At 45.3% G+C, this 18,232-nt stretch overlaps 2 protein-coding genes across 5 annotated transcripts in view; one reads left to right on the forward strand and one right to left on the reverse strand.

The window, feature by feature from the left end:
- Positions 1–742: 742 nt before the first annotated feature.
- Positions 743–2,413, forward strand: bsnd (barttin CLCNK type accessory subunit beta). Its single transcript, XM_014169246.3, has 3 exons — positions 743–1,025; positions 2,046–2,125; positions 2,278–2,413. The coding sequence occupies exons 1-3, from the start codon at positions 849–851 to the stop codon at positions 2,384–2,386; spliced, it is 366 nt and encodes a 121-aa protein (XP_014024721.1). The 5' UTR covers positions 743–848; the 3' UTR covers positions 2,387–2,413.
- Positions 2,414–2,458: 45 nt separating this feature from the next.
- usp24 (ubiquitin specific peptidase 24) overlaps positions 2,459–18,232 on the reverse strand; it is a 55,936-nt gene continuing 40,162 nt past the window's right edge. For all 4 annotated transcript variants that reach the window (XM_014169245.3, XM_014169244.3, XM_014169243.3 and 1 more), the window contains 21 exons: positions 15,973–16,232; positions 14,205–14,450; positions 13,992–14,090; positions 13,801–13,883; positions 13,575–13,716; positions 11,638–11,966; positions 11,405–11,529; positions 11,088–11,229; positions 10,841–10,991; positions 10,429–10,524; positions 10,108–10,325; positions 7,143–7,440; positions 6,896–6,998; positions 6,665–6,783; positions 6,182–6,295; positions 6,006–6,071; positions 5,806–5,872; positions 5,522–5,600; positions 5,253–5,328; positions 4,950–5,147; positions 2,459–4,727 (listed from right to left, as the gene is read on the reverse strand). In XM_014169245.3, coding sequence (XP_014024720.1) covers positions 4,665–4,727; positions 4,950–5,147; positions 5,253–5,328; positions 5,522–5,600; positions 5,806–5,872; positions 6,006–6,071; positions 6,182–6,295; positions 6,665–6,783; positions 6,896–6,998; positions 7,143–7,440; positions 10,108–10,325; positions 10,429–10,524; positions 10,841–10,991; positions 11,088–11,229; positions 11,405–11,529; positions 11,638–11,966; positions 13,575–13,716; positions 13,801–13,883; positions 13,992–14,090; positions 14,205–14,450; positions 15,973–16,232 — 3,074 coding nt within the window. In that variant the 3' untranslated portion in view covers positions 2,459–4,664. The remainder of the gene's footprint in view (positions 4,728–4,949; positions 5,148–5,252; positions 5,329–5,521; positions 5,601–5,805; positions 5,873–6,005; positions 6,072–6,181; positions 6,296–6,664; positions 6,784–6,895; positions 6,999–7,142; positions 7,441–10,107; positions 10,326–10,428; positions 10,525–10,840; positions 10,992–11,087; positions 11,230–11,404; positions 11,530–11,637; positions 11,967–13,574; positions 13,717–13,800; positions 13,884–13,991; positions 14,091–14,204; positions 14,451–15,972; positions 16,233–18,232) is intronic.

An 18,232-nucleotide genomic window follows, 5' to 3' on the forward strand; every position in this document is an offset into this window, starting at 1 on the left:
TGTTCTAACCTCAGTTACACTTGAAGTAAATGCTTTCAAGGAGAGAGAGAGATGAAGGGGAGAGGAAAATAGGATGGTGGAGAAGGAGGAGTTGTGGGCCTCCTAGCAGAGGCACCCTGACAGCCTTCTCCCCTTCATCTCTCCATGAGAAAGCATTTACTTCAAGTAGAACTGGAGGTAGGACAAGGTAACCCACCACTGGCCACCACACACAAACGTTTTATTATTCTTGTGGGGACCAAACAATTGATTCCCATTCAAAATCATAGTTTCCCTAACCTTTAAAACTAACTCTAAGCCTTAAATAGCATTTTTCCTTGTGAGAACTGGCAAAATATCCCCACTTGTCAGAACTGTACTTGTTTTACTATCCTTGTGAGGATTTCTGATCCCCACAAGGATAGTAAAACCACACACACACACACACACACACACACAGTCTTGTATAACTGACCTTGTTGGGACAAACAATTCAGTCCCATTCAAAATTATATTTTCCCTAACCGTAACCCAAAAACCTAACCCCAGAAATAGCATTTGACCTTGTGGGGACTAACAAAATGTCCCCAGTTGGTCAGATTTGTGTTTGTTTACTATTCTTGTGAGGACTTCTGGTCCCCACAAGAATACTTAAACGTCAACATGCACACACCTTATTCTGTCTGCAGGCTGTAATAACCAGCAGAGTGGAACTCTGTTGCTGAATTACAAATCTTGAACCTCCTCCTCTCCTCCTCCTTCTCCCTCACCTTCAGTAGTATCTGACCCAGAGCATAACATAGCCTTAGCTAAGCTACATACTAAGGTGGAGTGGGTTTGGTTCAGACTTCATTGGTCAGGGTAGCAGCATGGCGGAGGGTAAGCCGTACCGGTATGGTCTGATCGCGGCGGGGATGTGTGTGTTGTTAGTCGGTCTGTTCGTTATGACTCAGGAGCGACCTCACATCTACGCAACACTCTGCTCTCTGGGGATCATCATGGTCACCCTTGGCACCGCGTGGAGCCTCTGCCAGTGCTACCCTAAGGTAAGGACAGGTGTGTGTGTATGTTCAAGTTTAAACTTACCTCAGGGAGCCAGCCAACGCAAGTCTTCAGGTCCCAGGTAAGGTTATCAATCAAGTAATCAAGAACCACCTTACATCTGTGTAGGAAAGAGATAAAGTGTTAGTGTGTGTGTTGAACAGGATGGTGGTTTGGACAACTGTGATTTATACTGAACAAAACTATGAACGTAACATGTAAAGTGTTGGTCCCGTGTTCATGAGCTAAAAGAAAAGATCCCAGAAATGTTCCATATGCATGTTTACATCCCTGTTAGTGATTATTTCTTGATAATCCATCCCCTTAACAGGTGTGGCATATCAAGAAGCTGATTAAACAGTATGATCACGGGGACAATAAAAGGACACTCTAAAATGTGCAGTTGTGTCACACCACACAATGCCAGACGTCTCAAGTTTTGAGGGAGTGTACAAGTTTTGAGGGAGTGTACTGACTGCAGAAATGTCCAATAGAGCTTTTGCCAGAGAATTGAATGTTAATTTCTCTACCATAAGCCACCTCCAACGTCATTTTAGAGAATTTGGCAGTACATCCAACCGGCCGTACAACCGCAGACCACGTGTATCCACGCCAGCCCAGGACCACATCCGGCTTCTTCACCTGCAGGATCATCTGAGGGGGAGAGGGGTGCTAACAAGTATTTCTGTCTTTAATAAAGCCCTTTCGTGGGGGAAAAAAAATAATTCTGATTGGCTGGGCCTGGATCCCCAGTGGGTTGGCCTACTCCCACCCATGGCTGCGCCCCTGCCAGTCGTGAAATCCATAGATTAGGACCTAATTCATTTATTTCAATTGACTGATTTCCTTCTCTAAACTAACTCTGTAAAATCTTTGAAATTGTAGCATGTTACATTTATATTTTTGTTCAGTATAGTAACAGGACGTGCAATCTGTCTCCACTCGGTCTCTCCCAGAGCCATAATAAACACAGAATGAGTGTGCATGGAATAAACAGGGTCATTAAATCTGTGTTTCTGTGTCAGGTGGTGTTGATCTCTCAGAGCCTGGAGGAGAGGGGAGCCAAGGACAGCATGGATGCTGCTGCAGGAGATAAAAACATCAGGTACTGTATATATACACACACACACACACAGACTCCAGTAATATACTGATATGTAGTATTACTAGGAAGTAATGTTATCATGAATGTATATTTATGTGATGGAGCGTTGAGATACAAGACTGACGTATCTCCCCCTTTTCTCTCTCTCTCAGTGTTACACTGGCTGGTTTCCATGATAAGAAGGTCAGCCCTGCCCTGTCTGTCCCTCTGGTCCTCCAGCTCCACTCTTCCCACAGCTGTCCCATACTACACCTGGCTTGACCTAAAATAAACATATTTTATATTTTACTGTGATCACTCCTGCTTCACAGACACACAAAGAACAAGACAAAGTTTACAAAAAGGTTGGCCATTCCAGTTTATTTTATATCAATTTTCCCCACAATCAAACTGAGGTACAAATGAAAACTGGGTTTCAACATGAATGGTCCTGCCTCGGACTGGCCTTCAGCAGGAGTGATGCTCAAAACAGAATGAGACAGAATAAAAACCTGGATCCATGTCATTCTGTAATTCCCTCCCTCCCCCCCTTAACCCCCTCACTACACACCACAGATACAAATAAATGATTGATTGGTTGGTACTGTTCTGAGAAATACTACAGGTGCTGTTGAGGGTCAAACTGAGCAGTAAGCTCTGAGTGCTGTGTCACTGGCACACCAGACCTAGAACACACCTGAAAGCTCTGACACAGCCTTCTAAGACCAGGACGAGGGCCCGGTCAGTCTGCTGGTCAATACGCAGCATGGTAACATGCACACAGTTCATTATAGCAAGTCATCTGTTGCCAGGTAGGGGATTGGTGTGAGAGGGACAAGGGTGAGAAGTGTGAGGGGGAGGAGGGATGCTTAAAAATGGCGCCGACAGAGGGCTGCCTCGCTTCGAGCTCTTAGGAAACTTTGCACAAGCATTTCGCTACACCCACAATAACATCTGCTAAACACGTGTACATGACCAATAAAATTTGATTTCAGAGAGGTGAGGGGAGTTGGGAGATGAAGGCACTAGAATTCTCCCAGGAGTTGGGTTAGGTCAAGAGGTTAGCGGTCAGAGGTCCAGGTGGGGTGGGGTTTGGTATCAGAGCTTAGGGGTCAGAGGTTATGACCCTCTGTGTCCAAAGGCAAACCTGAACAGACAAAGATAAAAAGGCAAAAAAAGAAAAACCCAGTGCCAAATAATAATGATAAAGCACAGAGAGTACAGTGTGTGAGATATATATATATATACACACACACACACACACACACACACGCATACATACACACACAAGAGGGGAAGACCGTGTGTGTGTATTTCATTGGCACCCAAAGTAAAACTTGCTCCTGATCTCTCATCTGGTTGGCACGATGACCCTCTCTCTGGTGTGTGTGTGTGTGTCACAGGGCAGTGGTGGTGGCATAAGGCATGAGTACAGCGACGTCAGGAGAAACCAAAAACAAAGAAATTAAAAATACCTAATATCCAGCGCTGTGATTCGCTGTAGGGGAGGAAAGAGTGCTGAATGGTTGGTTGGCTTGGTTCCGTGTTCCAGAACCCTCCGTAGATGGCGTCATCCTCGATACCACTGTGGTTACCGGAGCAACAGACATAGCCATAGGAGTGCGTGTTCTCTACGGTGGCATCGGGTGTGTGTACAGTGTGTACTGTGTGTAACAAGCCGAAAACTCAGTTTGATGTGATAACAAGTGCTAAAACCCAAAAAAGACAGGTGCGTGTGATGGTGTGTGTGTTGAGGATGGTTAAGCTGCTCTAGTGGACCTGATCACTATTGCTCTACTCCACTATAGACTGGGGTGGACTATAAAGTGCATACTTAAAAACCCTGGTTAAACATGTGTGTGTGTGCGTCTCTGTGTTCTTCCAGAGCAGGTCATACCGCGGGCTCACACATACACACCTCTACAGAGTGGAGCACAGCAGACTTTAAAATATTATCTTACATTTGAAATTACAGCTATCGAACAGATCTTTACAATAATTAATATGGTCTGTTTAGTTACATTGGCAAATATGAGCAACAACTTACAAAACAAACCCATCCCTTCCTTGTGAGACAATAGTGGCTACATCTGAAATGACACCCTTTTGCCTATACAGTATAGTACACTAGCTGTCACTGATCCTTTGGCCAAAAGTAGTGAACTACATAAGCAAAAGGGTGACATTTCTGACTCAGCCAGTAAGAGAAGAATAAACTGCACTGTAACCCATTAGTCTGGTCTCAAAACTCTCCTCCATCTCTGATTCCATTAGTCTGGTCTCAAAACTCTCCTCCAGCTCTGATTCCATTAGTCTGGTCTCTAAACTCTCCTCCATCTCTGATTCCATTAGTCTGGTCTCTAAACTCTCCTCCATCTCTGATTCCATTAGTCTGGCCAGAAGTCACTCAAGATATTTCACGCATCCTTTGTTGCTCTGCCGACCAGGCTGTAGCGGGCCTCTCCCTCCATACTCTGGCCAATCAGAGGTGAAAAGCACTCTTTTGATTGGCTGTCTGGAGCCTTCTCTCCATTGGAGGGATTGTGTCTGGTAGGAGGAGCTAAGGGTCGACATCCTCCAGATCACTCTTTGAATCACCGAGCATCATGGGAGACTCGGAACCCTGAGATAAAAAGAGAGAGGGGAGAGCGAGAGATTACAGGAGACGTGACATCTCAGAGTAAGAGATCTTTATAGAGTTTCTATGAAACCGATTCATACAAAAGTCTCCAAGCCAAGATTTTGAGCTCAGCCCAGTTCTGAGAAGTGACAATACCCTGACAAGGGTCCATTCTAGGACCGCTACTGAGCTCTTCATACTCGCTACCTCTCTGTGAAGCTGTACCTGTCGGAGGCTGCGATCTGCGTTCTCGTTGGCTGGGCTGCCGTCAGAGCCGTTGCTGCTGCCAGATGGCTCCTTCTCGTTGAGCAGTGCTGTGGCGTAGGCCAGCGTGTCCTGGGCTGAGATGGTGCGCTGGAACGTTTTGGCTGTGGACGTCTCATTGGACACATTGCTCTGAGGAGTCCAGTAGTGTTCTGACATCTGACCGAGAAACACACACTGTTACACTATCCCATACTCTCCACACACACACACACACACACACACCTGAAATTGTGTGTGCGTTATAATGTGCTTGATGCTTGCCTTTTTCTGCAGCCACTGCACTGCCCAGCTCCAGTGACCAGACAAATCTTTAAAATAGTCCTTAGCAGGAGCACACCTGAAGAAAGAGACAGACAAACACTTGATGTGAAATCGGGAAGTATGAAATGAGAGGTTTTAACTGAACTGAATTGTTTTTGTTACTTTCATGTACTTGCTGCAACGGTCAAATCTACTTCCATTCAATATTTTCAGCCTGAGACAAAAGGGTGGCGACATGAACATATTTCCTGGTCTCTGGAGGAACTCACTTCTGTGCCAGGGTAACCAGGAACTTGACACACTGGTAGCAGCGGCTGCTGTCCACGTTGTTACTCTGGTGCATCAATGCTGCAAACAAGAGAAGTGTATCACACACCCGCTCTGCACACGCCTTACAAATACACACACACACACACACACACACACACACACACACACACACACACACACACACACACACACACACACACACACACACACACACACACACACACACACACACACACACACACACACACACACACACACACACTTCCAGTGGAAGGTAGCCTACCTAGCAGGCCTTTCTCTGACTCAAAGGCGTACTTCAGTCTCTGGGTCTGGAGAGGGTCCTCTACCACCTGAGAACACACGTTACACCGTGTGCATTACACCGCCTCGTCGGGGCATGGATTCCCCATCCCAAACAAATTATTTTCTGTTAATCGCTCAACCCTAATGCACAGACAAGTTTGATTGACAGCGGTCACTCACCAGCAAATCTTGTAGCAGCTGGAATACGTTCTTCAACTCATGGGGTGGAGCGGTCTCCAACTGGGTCTATATACATAAACACACACAGATCAGAATAGTAATGATGTGTTTTGTGCTGGGATTTGGAGTCATCTGTGGAAATGGATTTGTTCAGAACTGGTAGTTGTAGTTCTTACCTTGAGCAGCTGTAGTACTCCGAGGGAGAAGGGTTCGTTACAGAAGGAGCAGTATGTCACCATCTCTATCAGCACAGTCAGAGGGCCTGACAACTCCCGCATCGCAAACATCACCTACAGCCACACAGACAAACAAACAAAAAACACGTTAAAAAAATAATACCTAAATAACTCAAATAATAAATAATAATAACTAAAATAATGCCTCTTCCATATACACTGAACAAAAATATTACAATTTCAATGATTTTACTGAGTTACAGTTCATATAAGGAAATAAGTCAATTGAAATAAATGAATTAGGCCCTAATCTATGGATTTCACATGACTGGGCAGGGGCGCAGCCATGGGTGGGCCTGGGAGGGCACCCACTGGGGAGCCGGTCCAAGCCAATCAGAATGAGTTTTCCCCCACAATAGGGCTTTATTACAGACAGAAATACTCCTCAGTGTGTGTGTGTGTGTGAGACCGTATGTATGTTACCTCTAGCAGGTAAGGCTGTCCCTCGGGGCTGAAGAGCGAGGCCATGATGTCAGCGTTGAGGGGGAGGAGGCGGGAGGAGGCAGGGATACTGCTCACAATCAGCTTACACACACCTTGATCTGAGAAACGCACACACAATCACGTCAGCTTAGACACACCTTGATCAGGTTACACACATCAGCGTATTATGGAACCATCCTAACTGCGGTAAGGCGAGTGTGTTTGTGTTACCATGTGTGTGCTGTGTGTTGAGGTCTGAGTGGAGAGTCATCAGGGCCAGAGTGGAGTGGAGGTGCAGGAACTCTCTGGCCTGGGCTGGACTCCACCTCCGATTCTAGGGTGGGAGAAGGAATCACAGGAACAGGGAGCGAGAGAGTGGGGGAAAAGGTCATTAGCTTCCAGAACCATCAACAACAACATCCTGTCATATTCATTCCTCTGCAGCGGAGTAGGAATTGAGTGTGTGTGCTGTGAGTACCTGGTTGTTCTGTCTGTTGGGTCCGAGGAGAAAGATGAGCATCCTGCGATACGCTGAGTGTTTCAACAACAAATGGCACGGACCAGAGCCTCTCTGAGCAAAGTTGCTGAAGAGGCTGAAGTATTGGTAGCAGTGTTTGACGTTCTCAGGAACGTCTTTGTCCAATAGGGAGAGGAGCGCGTCGGTCAGGCTGTCCAATCCAGAGTCAGCGAAGTGGAGCGCACTCTCTAAGGTCTTCTCCAAGATGGCTGCCACTACGACCCTCACCTCCCTCACCCCACACTCCAACAGACACACTCTGGAAGGGGGAGGAGAGAAAAAGAAGATCAGTTAGATTGATGAGTAGAAATGTAAGATATAAGTAGTAGTACTGCTGTGTAGAGTAGTAGTATAATAGTATTTCAAAAAATATTTCACCTTTATTTAACCAGGTAAGCTAGTTGAGAACAAGTTCTCATTTACAACTGCGACCTGGCCAAGATAAAGCAAAGCAGTGCGACAGAAACAACAACACAGAGTTACACATGGAATAAACAAGCGTACAGTCAAAAACACAATAGAAAAAAAAACAAAGTCTATATACAGTGTGTGCAAATGGCGTGAGGAGGTAAGGCAATAAATAGGCTATAGTAGCAAAGTAATTACAATTTAGCAGATTAACACTGGAGTGATAGATGAGCAGATGATGATGAGCAGATGATGGTGTGTAAGTAGTGATACTGGTGTGCAAAAGAGCAGAAAAGTAAATAAAAACAATATGGGGATGAGGTAGGTAGATTGGGTGGGCTATTTACAGATGGACTATGTACAGCTGCAGCGATCGGTTAGCTGCTCTGACAGCTGATGCTTAAAGCTAGTGAGGGAAATATAAGTCTCCAGCTTCAGTGATTTTTGCAATTCGTTCCAGTCACTGGCAGCAGAGAACTGGAAGGAAAGGTGGCCAAAGTAGGTGTTGGCTTTGGGGATGACCAGTGAGATATACCTGCTGGAGCGCGTGCTACGGGTGGATGTTGTTATCGTGACCAGTGAGCTGAGATAAGGTGGAGCTTTACCAAGCATAGACTTATAGATGACCTGGAGCCAGTGGGTCTGGCGACGAATATGTAGCGAGGGCCAGCCGACTAGAGCATACAAGTCGCAGTGGTGGGTGGTCTATGGGGCTTTGGTAACAAAACGGATGGCGCTGTGATAGACTGCATCCAATTTGCTGAGTAGAGTGTCGGAAGCTATTTTGTAGATGACATCACCGAAGTCGAGGATCGGTAGGATAGTCAGTTTTACTAGGGTATGTTTGGCAGCTTTGTTGCGAAATAGAAAGCAGATTCTAGATTTGATTTTGGATTGGAGATGTTTAATATGAGTCTGGAAGGAGAGTTTACAGTCTAGCCAGACACCTAGGTATTTGTAGTTGTCAACATGTTCTAGGTCAGAACCGTCCAGAGTAGTGATGCTGGGCGGGTGCGGGCAGCGAACGGTTGAAAAGCATGCATTTGGTTTCACTAGCGTTTAAGAGCAGTTGGAGGCCACGGAAGGAGTGTTGTATGGCATTGAAGCTCGTTTGGAGGTTAGTTAACACAGTGTCCAAAGAAGGGCCAGATGTACACAGAATGGTGTCGTCTGCGTAGAGGTGGATCAGGGAATCACCCGCAGCAAGAGCGACATCATTGATGTATACAGAGACCGCCGGGGTAGGGGTAGCCAGGAGGAAAGCATGGCCAGCCGTAGAGAAATGCTTATTGAAATTTTCGATTATCATGGATTTAAATCGGTGGTGATCGTGTTACCTAACCTCAGTGCAGTGGGCAGCTGGGAGGAGTAGTTAGTATTAGGGCTGTGGCGGTCTTGACATTTTGACAGCTGGTAATTTACCATTAATTAACAAATATATGTTTAGCATTTTCAGGTCTCTACACATACAAATAAAATGTTATTTGTCACATGCACCGAATACAACAGGTGTGGACCTTACATTGAAATGCTTACTTACAAGCCCTTAACCAACAATGCAGTTAAGAAAAGTAGTTTAGTGAATACTTTAACAAACTTAAGTAAAAAATAAATAAATAATAAAATAATTAAAGAGCAACAACAGAATAACAGTAGTGAGGCTATATACACCGATACAGAGTCAATGTGCGGGGGCACAGGTTAGTCAAAGTAATTGAGGTAATATGTACGTAGAGGTAAAGTGACTAAGTATAGATAATAAACAGAGCAGCAGCAGCGTAAAAATGGGGGGGGGGGGGGGTCAATGCAAATAGTCCGGGTAGCAATTTGATTAGTTGTTCAGGAGTGCATGATGCGACTATAGGCTATTGACTATTTGAGAGTTTGCATAAGCTCTAATATGCAAATTAAGGTTCTACATGCAACGTCCCATGGGGGACCAGTAGGGGGGGGGAAAAATAAAATAAAAAATGTATGAATTGTATGCATTCACTACTGTAAGTCGCTCTGGATAAGAGCATCTGCTAAATTACTAAAATGTAAAAAATGTCTTAAACACTGACTGAATCATCACCTTAGAAAGGGCTGTCCATTTCACTGTGTTTGGCTTTGAAACATCCACAACGACCATGTTTTCCACTCAGTTTCAACCTGTTGTTGAACTTCTTTCTTCAAATTGATCATCACGGTGAGGTAAATCATTTTTGCCTAATGGTGAGTTTTAAAAGCATGATACTGTGTTTGATGTGATTTCTGACTTCATGTGCATTGATGTCAGAGTGGTTAGAGGGACAATAGGGCCCCGAGTACCAGGTCATTATGACCTGATGGTCATTAGGGAGCTGGTTACTACCAACATGTCCAGAGTGCATAACCCTGACTCAATGGTCACGTTGGATTTGATTGCGGTCATAACTCATGACTGCCGGTGTGGCAGTAATACGGTCACCGCAACAGCTCTAAGTAGTAGAATAGTAGTATTATAGCAGTACAATAGTAGTATAATAGCAGTACTGACTTGGTGATCTCTCGTCCCTCAGGTCCCACCAGGTACTGAGCCATCCAGTGACAGGCTTCACTGCTTTTAGACAGCAGCACCTCCACCGTAGCCATCCACTCCTCGGTGTCCACCCGCAGCTTCTTCTTGGTGTGCAGGTAGGTGTGGAACAGGAAGTGGACTGCTAGCTGGAGACTGACTCTGGCCATGGCCTGATAGGCTGGGTGCTTCAGCTTTGTCTGCAACACACACACACAATAAGAACAGTTTTAAAAGAGTCAGGCATAACTTTGAATTATGCAGACACGTCTCTGTTTATCTTACACACACACAAACACATACCGCATTGACGGAGGCCAGTGACAGAGTGAAGTTGAAGTAGTCGCTGTTGTACACATCTCTGTTCTTCATAAACTTCAGGTTCTCATCTCTCACCATCTATAGACAGAGAGAGAGAGAGAGAGACACAGAGAGAGAGACACAGAGAGAGAGACACAGAGAGAGAGAGACACAGAAGTGGAGGGGGAAGGGAAGAGGAGTTTGTCTGTGCGCCACAAGACAGTGTTATACTGCACTGTTGGAGCTAGGAACAAAAGCATTTCGCTACACCCGCAATAACATCTGCTAAATATGTGTATGTGACCAATAACATTTGATTAGCGAACTGAGCTAAAGCCTAGGAATTAAGACAGGGGGCTTTTTTAAAGTCCTCAGGTCTCAGGCAAGCTCCACCGAACCAGTCCAGCGTAGTTACCTGGTAGATCCTAGCAGGCATCTTCTCCACAAACAGTCCTTTCTTCTCTCCCTTCCGTACGAGGCGGGTCAGGACAGAGAGACGGTCATTGTTGGCCCTGGCAGGGCGAGGGGACGACTGGGGACTGACGTCTGGGCTAGAGGGCGCCGAACTACATGGAATAGAGAGGGTTACAGTGTGAGTCGTGTGTGTGTGTGCATGAGGTTTGTGTATGTAGGGTGTGTGTGTGTGTGTGTGAGAGACTCACAGCGTGAGGTCTTCTGCCTCTTGCCTCATGACGCTGACTCTGCTCTTCTTAGGGAGAACAGGAGAGTTCTGGTCACTGATCCTCTGGTAGAACAACATGTAGGCATTCCAATACCGCCGCCGCACATCCGGGTAGGGGTTAGCTACACACAAACAAAGTGATGTTATGTTGGATATTTTATACGTTTGCCGTTAATGTACAGAAGGAACTGAAAAAAAGGGGACCAAGGACACTACCCAGAGGGACCCCAAAAATGTTAGCGCTGAGAATGTTCCATTTACATCCACTATTTGGTCTACCTGTTAAATAGGACTTACACTGATCATAGACTTTAGGCCGGTACTCTCCTCCAAAGCACTCGTATTCCAGTGTCTCGTCGTTCATGTCAAACTCCTCGACCACATTGTCATTAAACTTATACCACCTTCCTCTAGCACTTCCCCTACAGGAGAGGAGAGGAGAATGGTAAGATGACTATTTATGATCAATGTAATTTCCTTGTCTTTAAAATGTGATATTTGTTTATAACACTTAAGTGTTAGTCTCTCACCGTCGGTCCTTTATGAAGGAGTAGTAATGTCCAGCGTGTGCCTGTCCGCTGTGGACTACGACTCCCACCAGCTCGTAGTTCTCAGAGATAGTGACCTTCTTCCTGGGTGAGCCACCTGCCTCCCCCCGGCCCTCCCCCCCCTCCGCCCCCCCATCCTGACGAGCCATGCCAGACACTGTGTAGGGCTCCATGTTCAGCACCCAGGGAAACCTGATCTGCTCGTCGTATTTGATGGAGCGTCCGCTCTCCCAGTCGAAGCCGAAGCGCATCAGATGGATACAGAGAACACTGGGCAGGGACTTTATGCAGGTCCGCTTCACCGTGGTACGCTGGAGAGATACACACACCAAGTTAACATACATGTACACCAACACTGGACATCGACTTAACCTCTTGTCGTTCGCCTAGGATAGGGGGCGCTACAGCGATTTTTGAAAAAAATACGTGCCCATTTTAAACGGCCTCCTACTCAAACTCAGAAGCTAGGATATGCATATAATTAATACTTGTGGATAGAAAACACCCTAAAGTTTCTAAAACTGTTTGAATGGTGTCTGTGAGTATAACAGAACTCATATGGCAGTCAAAACCCCGAGACCGATCGTAACAGGAAGTGGAATTCTGAATTGCGGACTCAACTTCATCAGTTTGCCTGTAAATCACACAGTGAGCAATGGTTCATTGAGCACTTCCTATTGCTTCCACTAGATGTCCCCAGTCTTTACAAAGTGATTTGAGCCTTCTACTGTAAAAACTGAATGAATGAGACGCAGTGGAACGTGGTCACACGGAGAGGGCCATCACCATTATGACGCCGGCGCCCCTGGCTACCCTCCCCTTTCGAAACGTTTTGAAACACAATGCAATCGTCCCCCTTGAATCTTATTGGAGCTCTGGTTGAAAAAGGCCCTAAAGATTTATGTTATACAACGTTTTACATGTTTGAACGAACCTAAATTAAAAAAAAATGCATTTTATTGAAAGAGGAGTCCCGCGGCCGACGGAACTTTTGGTGCAGCCTTCAGAACGCGCTAACAAGAACAAGCTATTGGGACGTAAAGGATGAACTTTTTAGAACAAAAATACATTTGTTGTGGACCTGGGATTCCTGGAAGTGCTTTCTGAGGAAGATAATCAAAGGTAAGGGATTATTGACAATAGTATACAAGACTAGATTTGATATGCGATTGTTCCAAGATGGCGCTGACCTGTAACGGTAGCCTATTTTTCTGAGTATCGCATCCCCCTTTTATCGCAAAGTGTGATTACCCAGTAAAGTTATTTTTAAATCTGGCATTACAGGTGCTTTCAAGAGATATTCATCTATAAATCTTAGAATGACAATATTACATTTAAAAAATGTTTTTGAATAGTAATTTAGTAAATTGTAGCGCTGTTCACCGAATGCATTTGAGGGAAAATAGTTAGTCAACGTTACGCGCTGATGTAAAATGCTGTTTTTATATATAAATATGAACTTTATCGAACAAAAGAATGCATGTATTGTGTAACATGATGTCCTAGGAGTGTCATCTGATGAAGATTGTCAAAGGTTAGTGCTGCATTTAGCTGTTTTTTGGTTATTTGTGATGCATGTGGTTGGTCGGAAAATGGCTATGTGGCTACTTTTACGATATACTCCTCTAACATAATCTAATGTTTTGCTTTTGCTGTAAAGCCTTTTTGAAATCAGACAACGTGGTTCGATTCAGGAGAGGTGTATCTATAAAATGATATAACATAGTCCTATATTTGAAAAGAAAAAAAATATTACATTTCGTTATGCTAATGGCGATAGGATTTTTCGCTGGATGTCCGTCCCGCAAACGGGGAGCCCGACCAGGGGTTAATAAACATCCTGTTTACACACACATTAATACACATCCCCTTTATGCATACATTCACACACACACACACACACACACACACACACACACCTTCTCCTTGCACTTCTCGCAATAGTAGGCGTTGGTTCCTTCTAGCACCTCCCCCCTGACGAACTGGTCCAATGAGATCTCCAGACTCTGACACGAAGTCACACCCAGGTTCAGCGCCATAAACGTCTCCTCTCGCTCATATCTACGATCAGGGGTCAGAGGTTATAGTTTAAGGGTTTAGAAGTGATGGCTGTGTGTGTGTGTTCGCGTGTGTGTGTGAGCTCACCGGTGAGGACAGTCTTTGCAGATCTTCTGATCAGAGAAGATTCCCTGGAAAGTGTTCTTAAAGATCTGCTCACGGCCGATTTTCTAAAGAGCAAAACAGACAACATCTCAATATGTCAATAATAAAAGGTGTGTCACATTATAGTACAAATATGTGTGATAAGTAGATGTGAATGGTGGAGTGTGTGTAACCTTAAGGTGCTCGTCCAACTGGTCCACCAGTGAAGTGAAGAACTCATAAGCATCCTGTTGCTCTCGTACATACAGCTCCTTATTCCACATCTTAAAGATCTACAGAAACAAAAACATTCGTTATTTTCGAAGGAAACACGGGTAGTTAGTCGAGTATGTACTGTGTAGTGTACTTGAATGAGTGTGTGTGCACGTCTGCGCATGTTCGGATACCTTCCAGAAGTTCTCAGGGACGTAGTACTGCAGCTTGCTCTCCATCAGGTGTCCGAACAGAGACTGGACCTGACAGAAAACACTCTCGTCTGGCTGCTCCGTGTCATCCTCTATAGACAGAAAGGCCTCAGCCAGGCCAGGCTGCATGTACAGCTGCTGGAACACAGCATTCATATAGCAGGTGGCTCCACCGTTCTTTAACCCTACGAACCCCGACACAGAACGACTGTCCACCGGCGGGAGGAACTGGGAGAGGGGCACGGAAGGAGGGAATAGGAGAAGAGAGTTAGACACTGAAGTTAGAACTGTGTTTACAGGTATGTAATGTTTCTATCAAGCATTTCTCCATTCACGTGTGTTTGTTGTGTGTGGGTGCACACCAGGGTAGTAACGGTACACGTATTCATGCCGAACCGTTCGGTACGGAGACCCCGTTTGTTCCGCACTGTGAACCCGAATGAATACATCAAAACCAGAACAACACTAGGCCTATAGGCTGTGCCTACGCTGCATGGTAGGCCAATGTCTCCAGTAAATCTGAGCTGAAAAGATATTTCAGGCTATTCCGTTAACACAACTAGAGCCTATGCACACGTTGTAATCCAAATTCAAATCTTAACTGCCGCATTTCAAACTGTCCTGGGGTCGATAAATCAGGATTGGACGTTCCCACCATCGTTTAAATCTCCCTTTTGGAAACATTTTGGCTTCCCAGTAGATTACAACAACGATGGACAACGCCTCAAATATGGTTGACACATTTACGCCGACATCACCCCAGTATACCGGAGCAAGACGGAAACGCAAAGAAAACAACGCATCGTCTCCCCTCTGCATTCAAGCAGCCCTTGGCAGCTGATTGCGACAGAGCCAAAGAACTTACAAGAGCGACAGGTAGACTATTCTCTGTGGTTGAGAATAGTTTTTTTTCCCCACAGCACCTCGTGAAAGTACTTGAGCCAACGTTAGGAATTTCCCTCTCGCACCTATTTCAGCAAACAGGAAGTAGACTACCCACTCTATATAAGCAAGCCAAAGCTTTCCATGAATTCACCAATGTACACTGTGTTGGTCTTACTTAACCGGTAAAGCCCATCACATTACCCCGGAAGGAGATGTATCATGCTACAGACACTTTATGAGTCACAAGTACCCATCTGGCACTGAAGGAGGCAGTGTCACGGTTCGTTCGTAACCGAGATGGAAGTGGGAATTTACCATATACGACTGGGGGGAAAAAAATCCACTTGAACGGTCGTCAAACTCATAATTACTAGTGGGAAACTAGTCTATCATCCTGAGAACCCACTTCTCTCACATGCTGACCTCTGACGTCACCTACTAAGGAAATGAACAACAGCATTTCTGGCAGTTAAATGCAACAAAACATTATTTATAAAAAAAGCTATCTATTTATGTGGTTTTTGAACTCTATAATTTGTTTGCAAGCATGATAGCTGTTCTTTTAGTTTATGGTTGATGCAGCGTTGTTGGCCATTAGCCAATCGGCGTTTCTCAACGAGTTCAAAAATCACATGAACGCATCCAAGTGGTATTTACGACTTCATAACTGGCAAACATCCACCTCCCTACAAATGCAGCATCAGAGCGGAAACTTAAGGCCCAACATGACAATCCAGTCACAACAGACAACGTCAGGAACATTGTGAAACGTGAATGCAAAACGTACCAAAACGCGGGTTTGGTGAACCGTTACACCCATCTGTGTGTGTGCGTGCGCATGAGAGCAAAAATGTGTGCGACTCACGTCAAACTCCTTGCTGAGCGAAGGGTCTGACTGGTGGTGCATGGACAGCAGTTCTCTGGTGATGAGCTGTAGGTTGGCCACAGAGCTGTCTGCCAGCATCACCAGCACCTCGTAGGCTGCCAGTCTGCTGCTGGCCGTGCTGCACTTGGGGAAGAAGTCGTGGCTGGGGGGGGAGCTGGAGGCAGGGTTAGAAGTGTTGAGGATGATGCGGGACGCTCGGAAGAGGAAGTCATCTAACAGCTGCTGGATCAGAGAGGGACCTGCAGAGAAAACGCACATGCTGTAAATGTGAAAGCATTGTATTTAGCGACTTTCAAAGCCGAACTGCCTGGACTGTGTTGTAATGTTTGAAGACAGGAAATGATACTGAACAAAAATATAAAAATGCAACATGCCAAAAATGTCTAACATTATACAGTTACAGTTCATATAAGGACATCAGTCAATAAAAATAAAAAAAATCATAAGGCCCTAATCTATGGATTTCACATGACTGCGAAAACAGATATGCATCTGTTGGTCACAGATACCTTGAAAAAAAAATTCTTTTTAAAAAGGTAGTGGCGTGGATCAGAAACCCAGTCAGTATCTGGTGTGACCATTTGCCTCATGCAGTGCAACACATCTTCTTCGCATAGAGTTGATCAGGCTGTTGATTGTGGCCTGTGGAATGTTGTCCCACTCCTCTTCAATGGCTGTGCAAAGTTGCTGGACATGGGCGGGAACTGGAATACACTGTTGTACACATCAATCCAGAGTATCCCAAACATGGTGAATGGGTGACATGTTTGGTGAGTATGCAGGCCATGGAAAAACTGACATTTTTAGCTTCGAGGAAGTGTACATATCCTTGCGACATGGGGTTGTCCATCATCATGCTGAAACATGAGATTATGGCGGCCGATGACAGGCACGACAATGGGCCTCAGGATCTCGTCATTCAAATTGCCATCGATAAAATGCATTCTTTGTTGTCCGTGGCTTATGCCTGCCCATACAATAACCGCACCATGGGGCACTCTGTTCAAATCAGCAATCCACTCGCCAACACGACGCCATACGTGTGTCTGCGGTTGTGAGGCCGGTTGGACGCACTGCCAAATTCTCTAAAACGATATTGGATGCGGCTTATGGTAGAGAAATGAACATTAGACATTCATGCTAATTATACTCTCCCTCAAAACATTTGTAACATCTGTGACATTGTGCTGTGTGACACAAAACTGCCCATTTTAGAGTGGCCTTTTATTGTCCCTAGCACAAGGTACACCTGTGTAATGATCATGCTGTTTAATCAGCTTCTTGATATGCCAGACCTGTCAGGTGGATGGATTATCTTGGCAAAGGAGAAATGCTCACTAACAGGGAGATAAACAAATTTGTGCCCAAAATTTGAGAGAAATAAGTGCGTAAGGAACATTTCTGGGATCATTTATTTCATCTTATGAACCACGGGACCAACACTTTATATGTGGTTTATATTTTTGTTCAGTGTAACTTACAACTGTGCTTGGTGCTGTAGCGTCTCCCTACCACAGCAAAGCATTCGGAAAATGTAACCTTAAAGGATCTGATCTGTATGTATGGCTGTCTGTGTTCTGATGTGTATGTATGGCTGTCTGTGTTCTGATGTGTGTACAGACTGGCTGTCCAGGTGTGTGTCCAGGTGGAAAGGCGCACACACACACACACACACACCACACACACACACACACACACACACACGCACACACGCACACACACACACCTGTCTATATAAGGTCCCACAGTTGACAGTGCATGTCAAAGCAAAAACCAAGCCATTAGGTCGAAGGAATTGTCCGTAGAGCTCCTAGACAGGATTGTGTCGAGGCACAGATTTGGGGAAGTGCACCAAAACATGTCTGCAGCATTGAAGGTCGCCAAGAAGACAGTGGCCTCCATCATTCTTAAATGGAAGAAGTTTGGAACCACCAAGACTCTTCCTACAGCTGGCCGCACGGCCAAACTGAGCCATCAGGGGAGAAGGGCCTTAGTCAAGGAGGTGACCAAGAACCCGATGGTCACACTGACAGAGCTCCAGAGTTCCTCTAAGGAGATGGGAGAAACTTCCAGAAGGACAACCATCTCTGCAGCACTCCACCAATCAGGCCTTTATGGTAGAGTGGGCAGACGGAAGCCACTCTTCAGTAAAAGGCACATGACCGCACGCTTGGAGTTTACCAAAAGGCACCTAAAGGACTCTGACCATGAGAAACAAGATTCTCTCTGAAACCAAGAT

Source organism: Salmo salar, chromosome 23 (genome assembly GCF_965601325.2).
Source record: "Salmo salar chromosome 23, fSalSal1, whole genome shotgun sequence".
NCBI classification, from domain to species: domain Eukaryota; kingdom Metazoa; phylum Chordata; class Actinopteri; order Salmoniformes; family Salmonidae; genus Salmo; species Salmo salar.

What these genes read in the sequence shown, in the direction of transcription:
- bsnd (XM_014169246.3), top strand. Translation starts at nt 849, where the DNA reads ATGGCGGAGGGTAAGCCGTACCGGTATGGTCTGATCGCGGCGGGGATG. An exon ending in TCTGCCAGTGCTACCCTAAG is followed by an intron (nt 1,026 to 2,045) that starts GTAAGGACAGGT and finishes TTTCTGTGTCAG; the next exon opens with GTGGTGTTGATCTCTCAGAG. An exon ending in GCAGGAGATAAAAACATCAG is followed by an intron (nt 2,126 to 2,277) that starts GTACTGTATATA and finishes TCTCTCTCTCAG; the next exon opens with TGTTACACTGGCTGGTTTCC.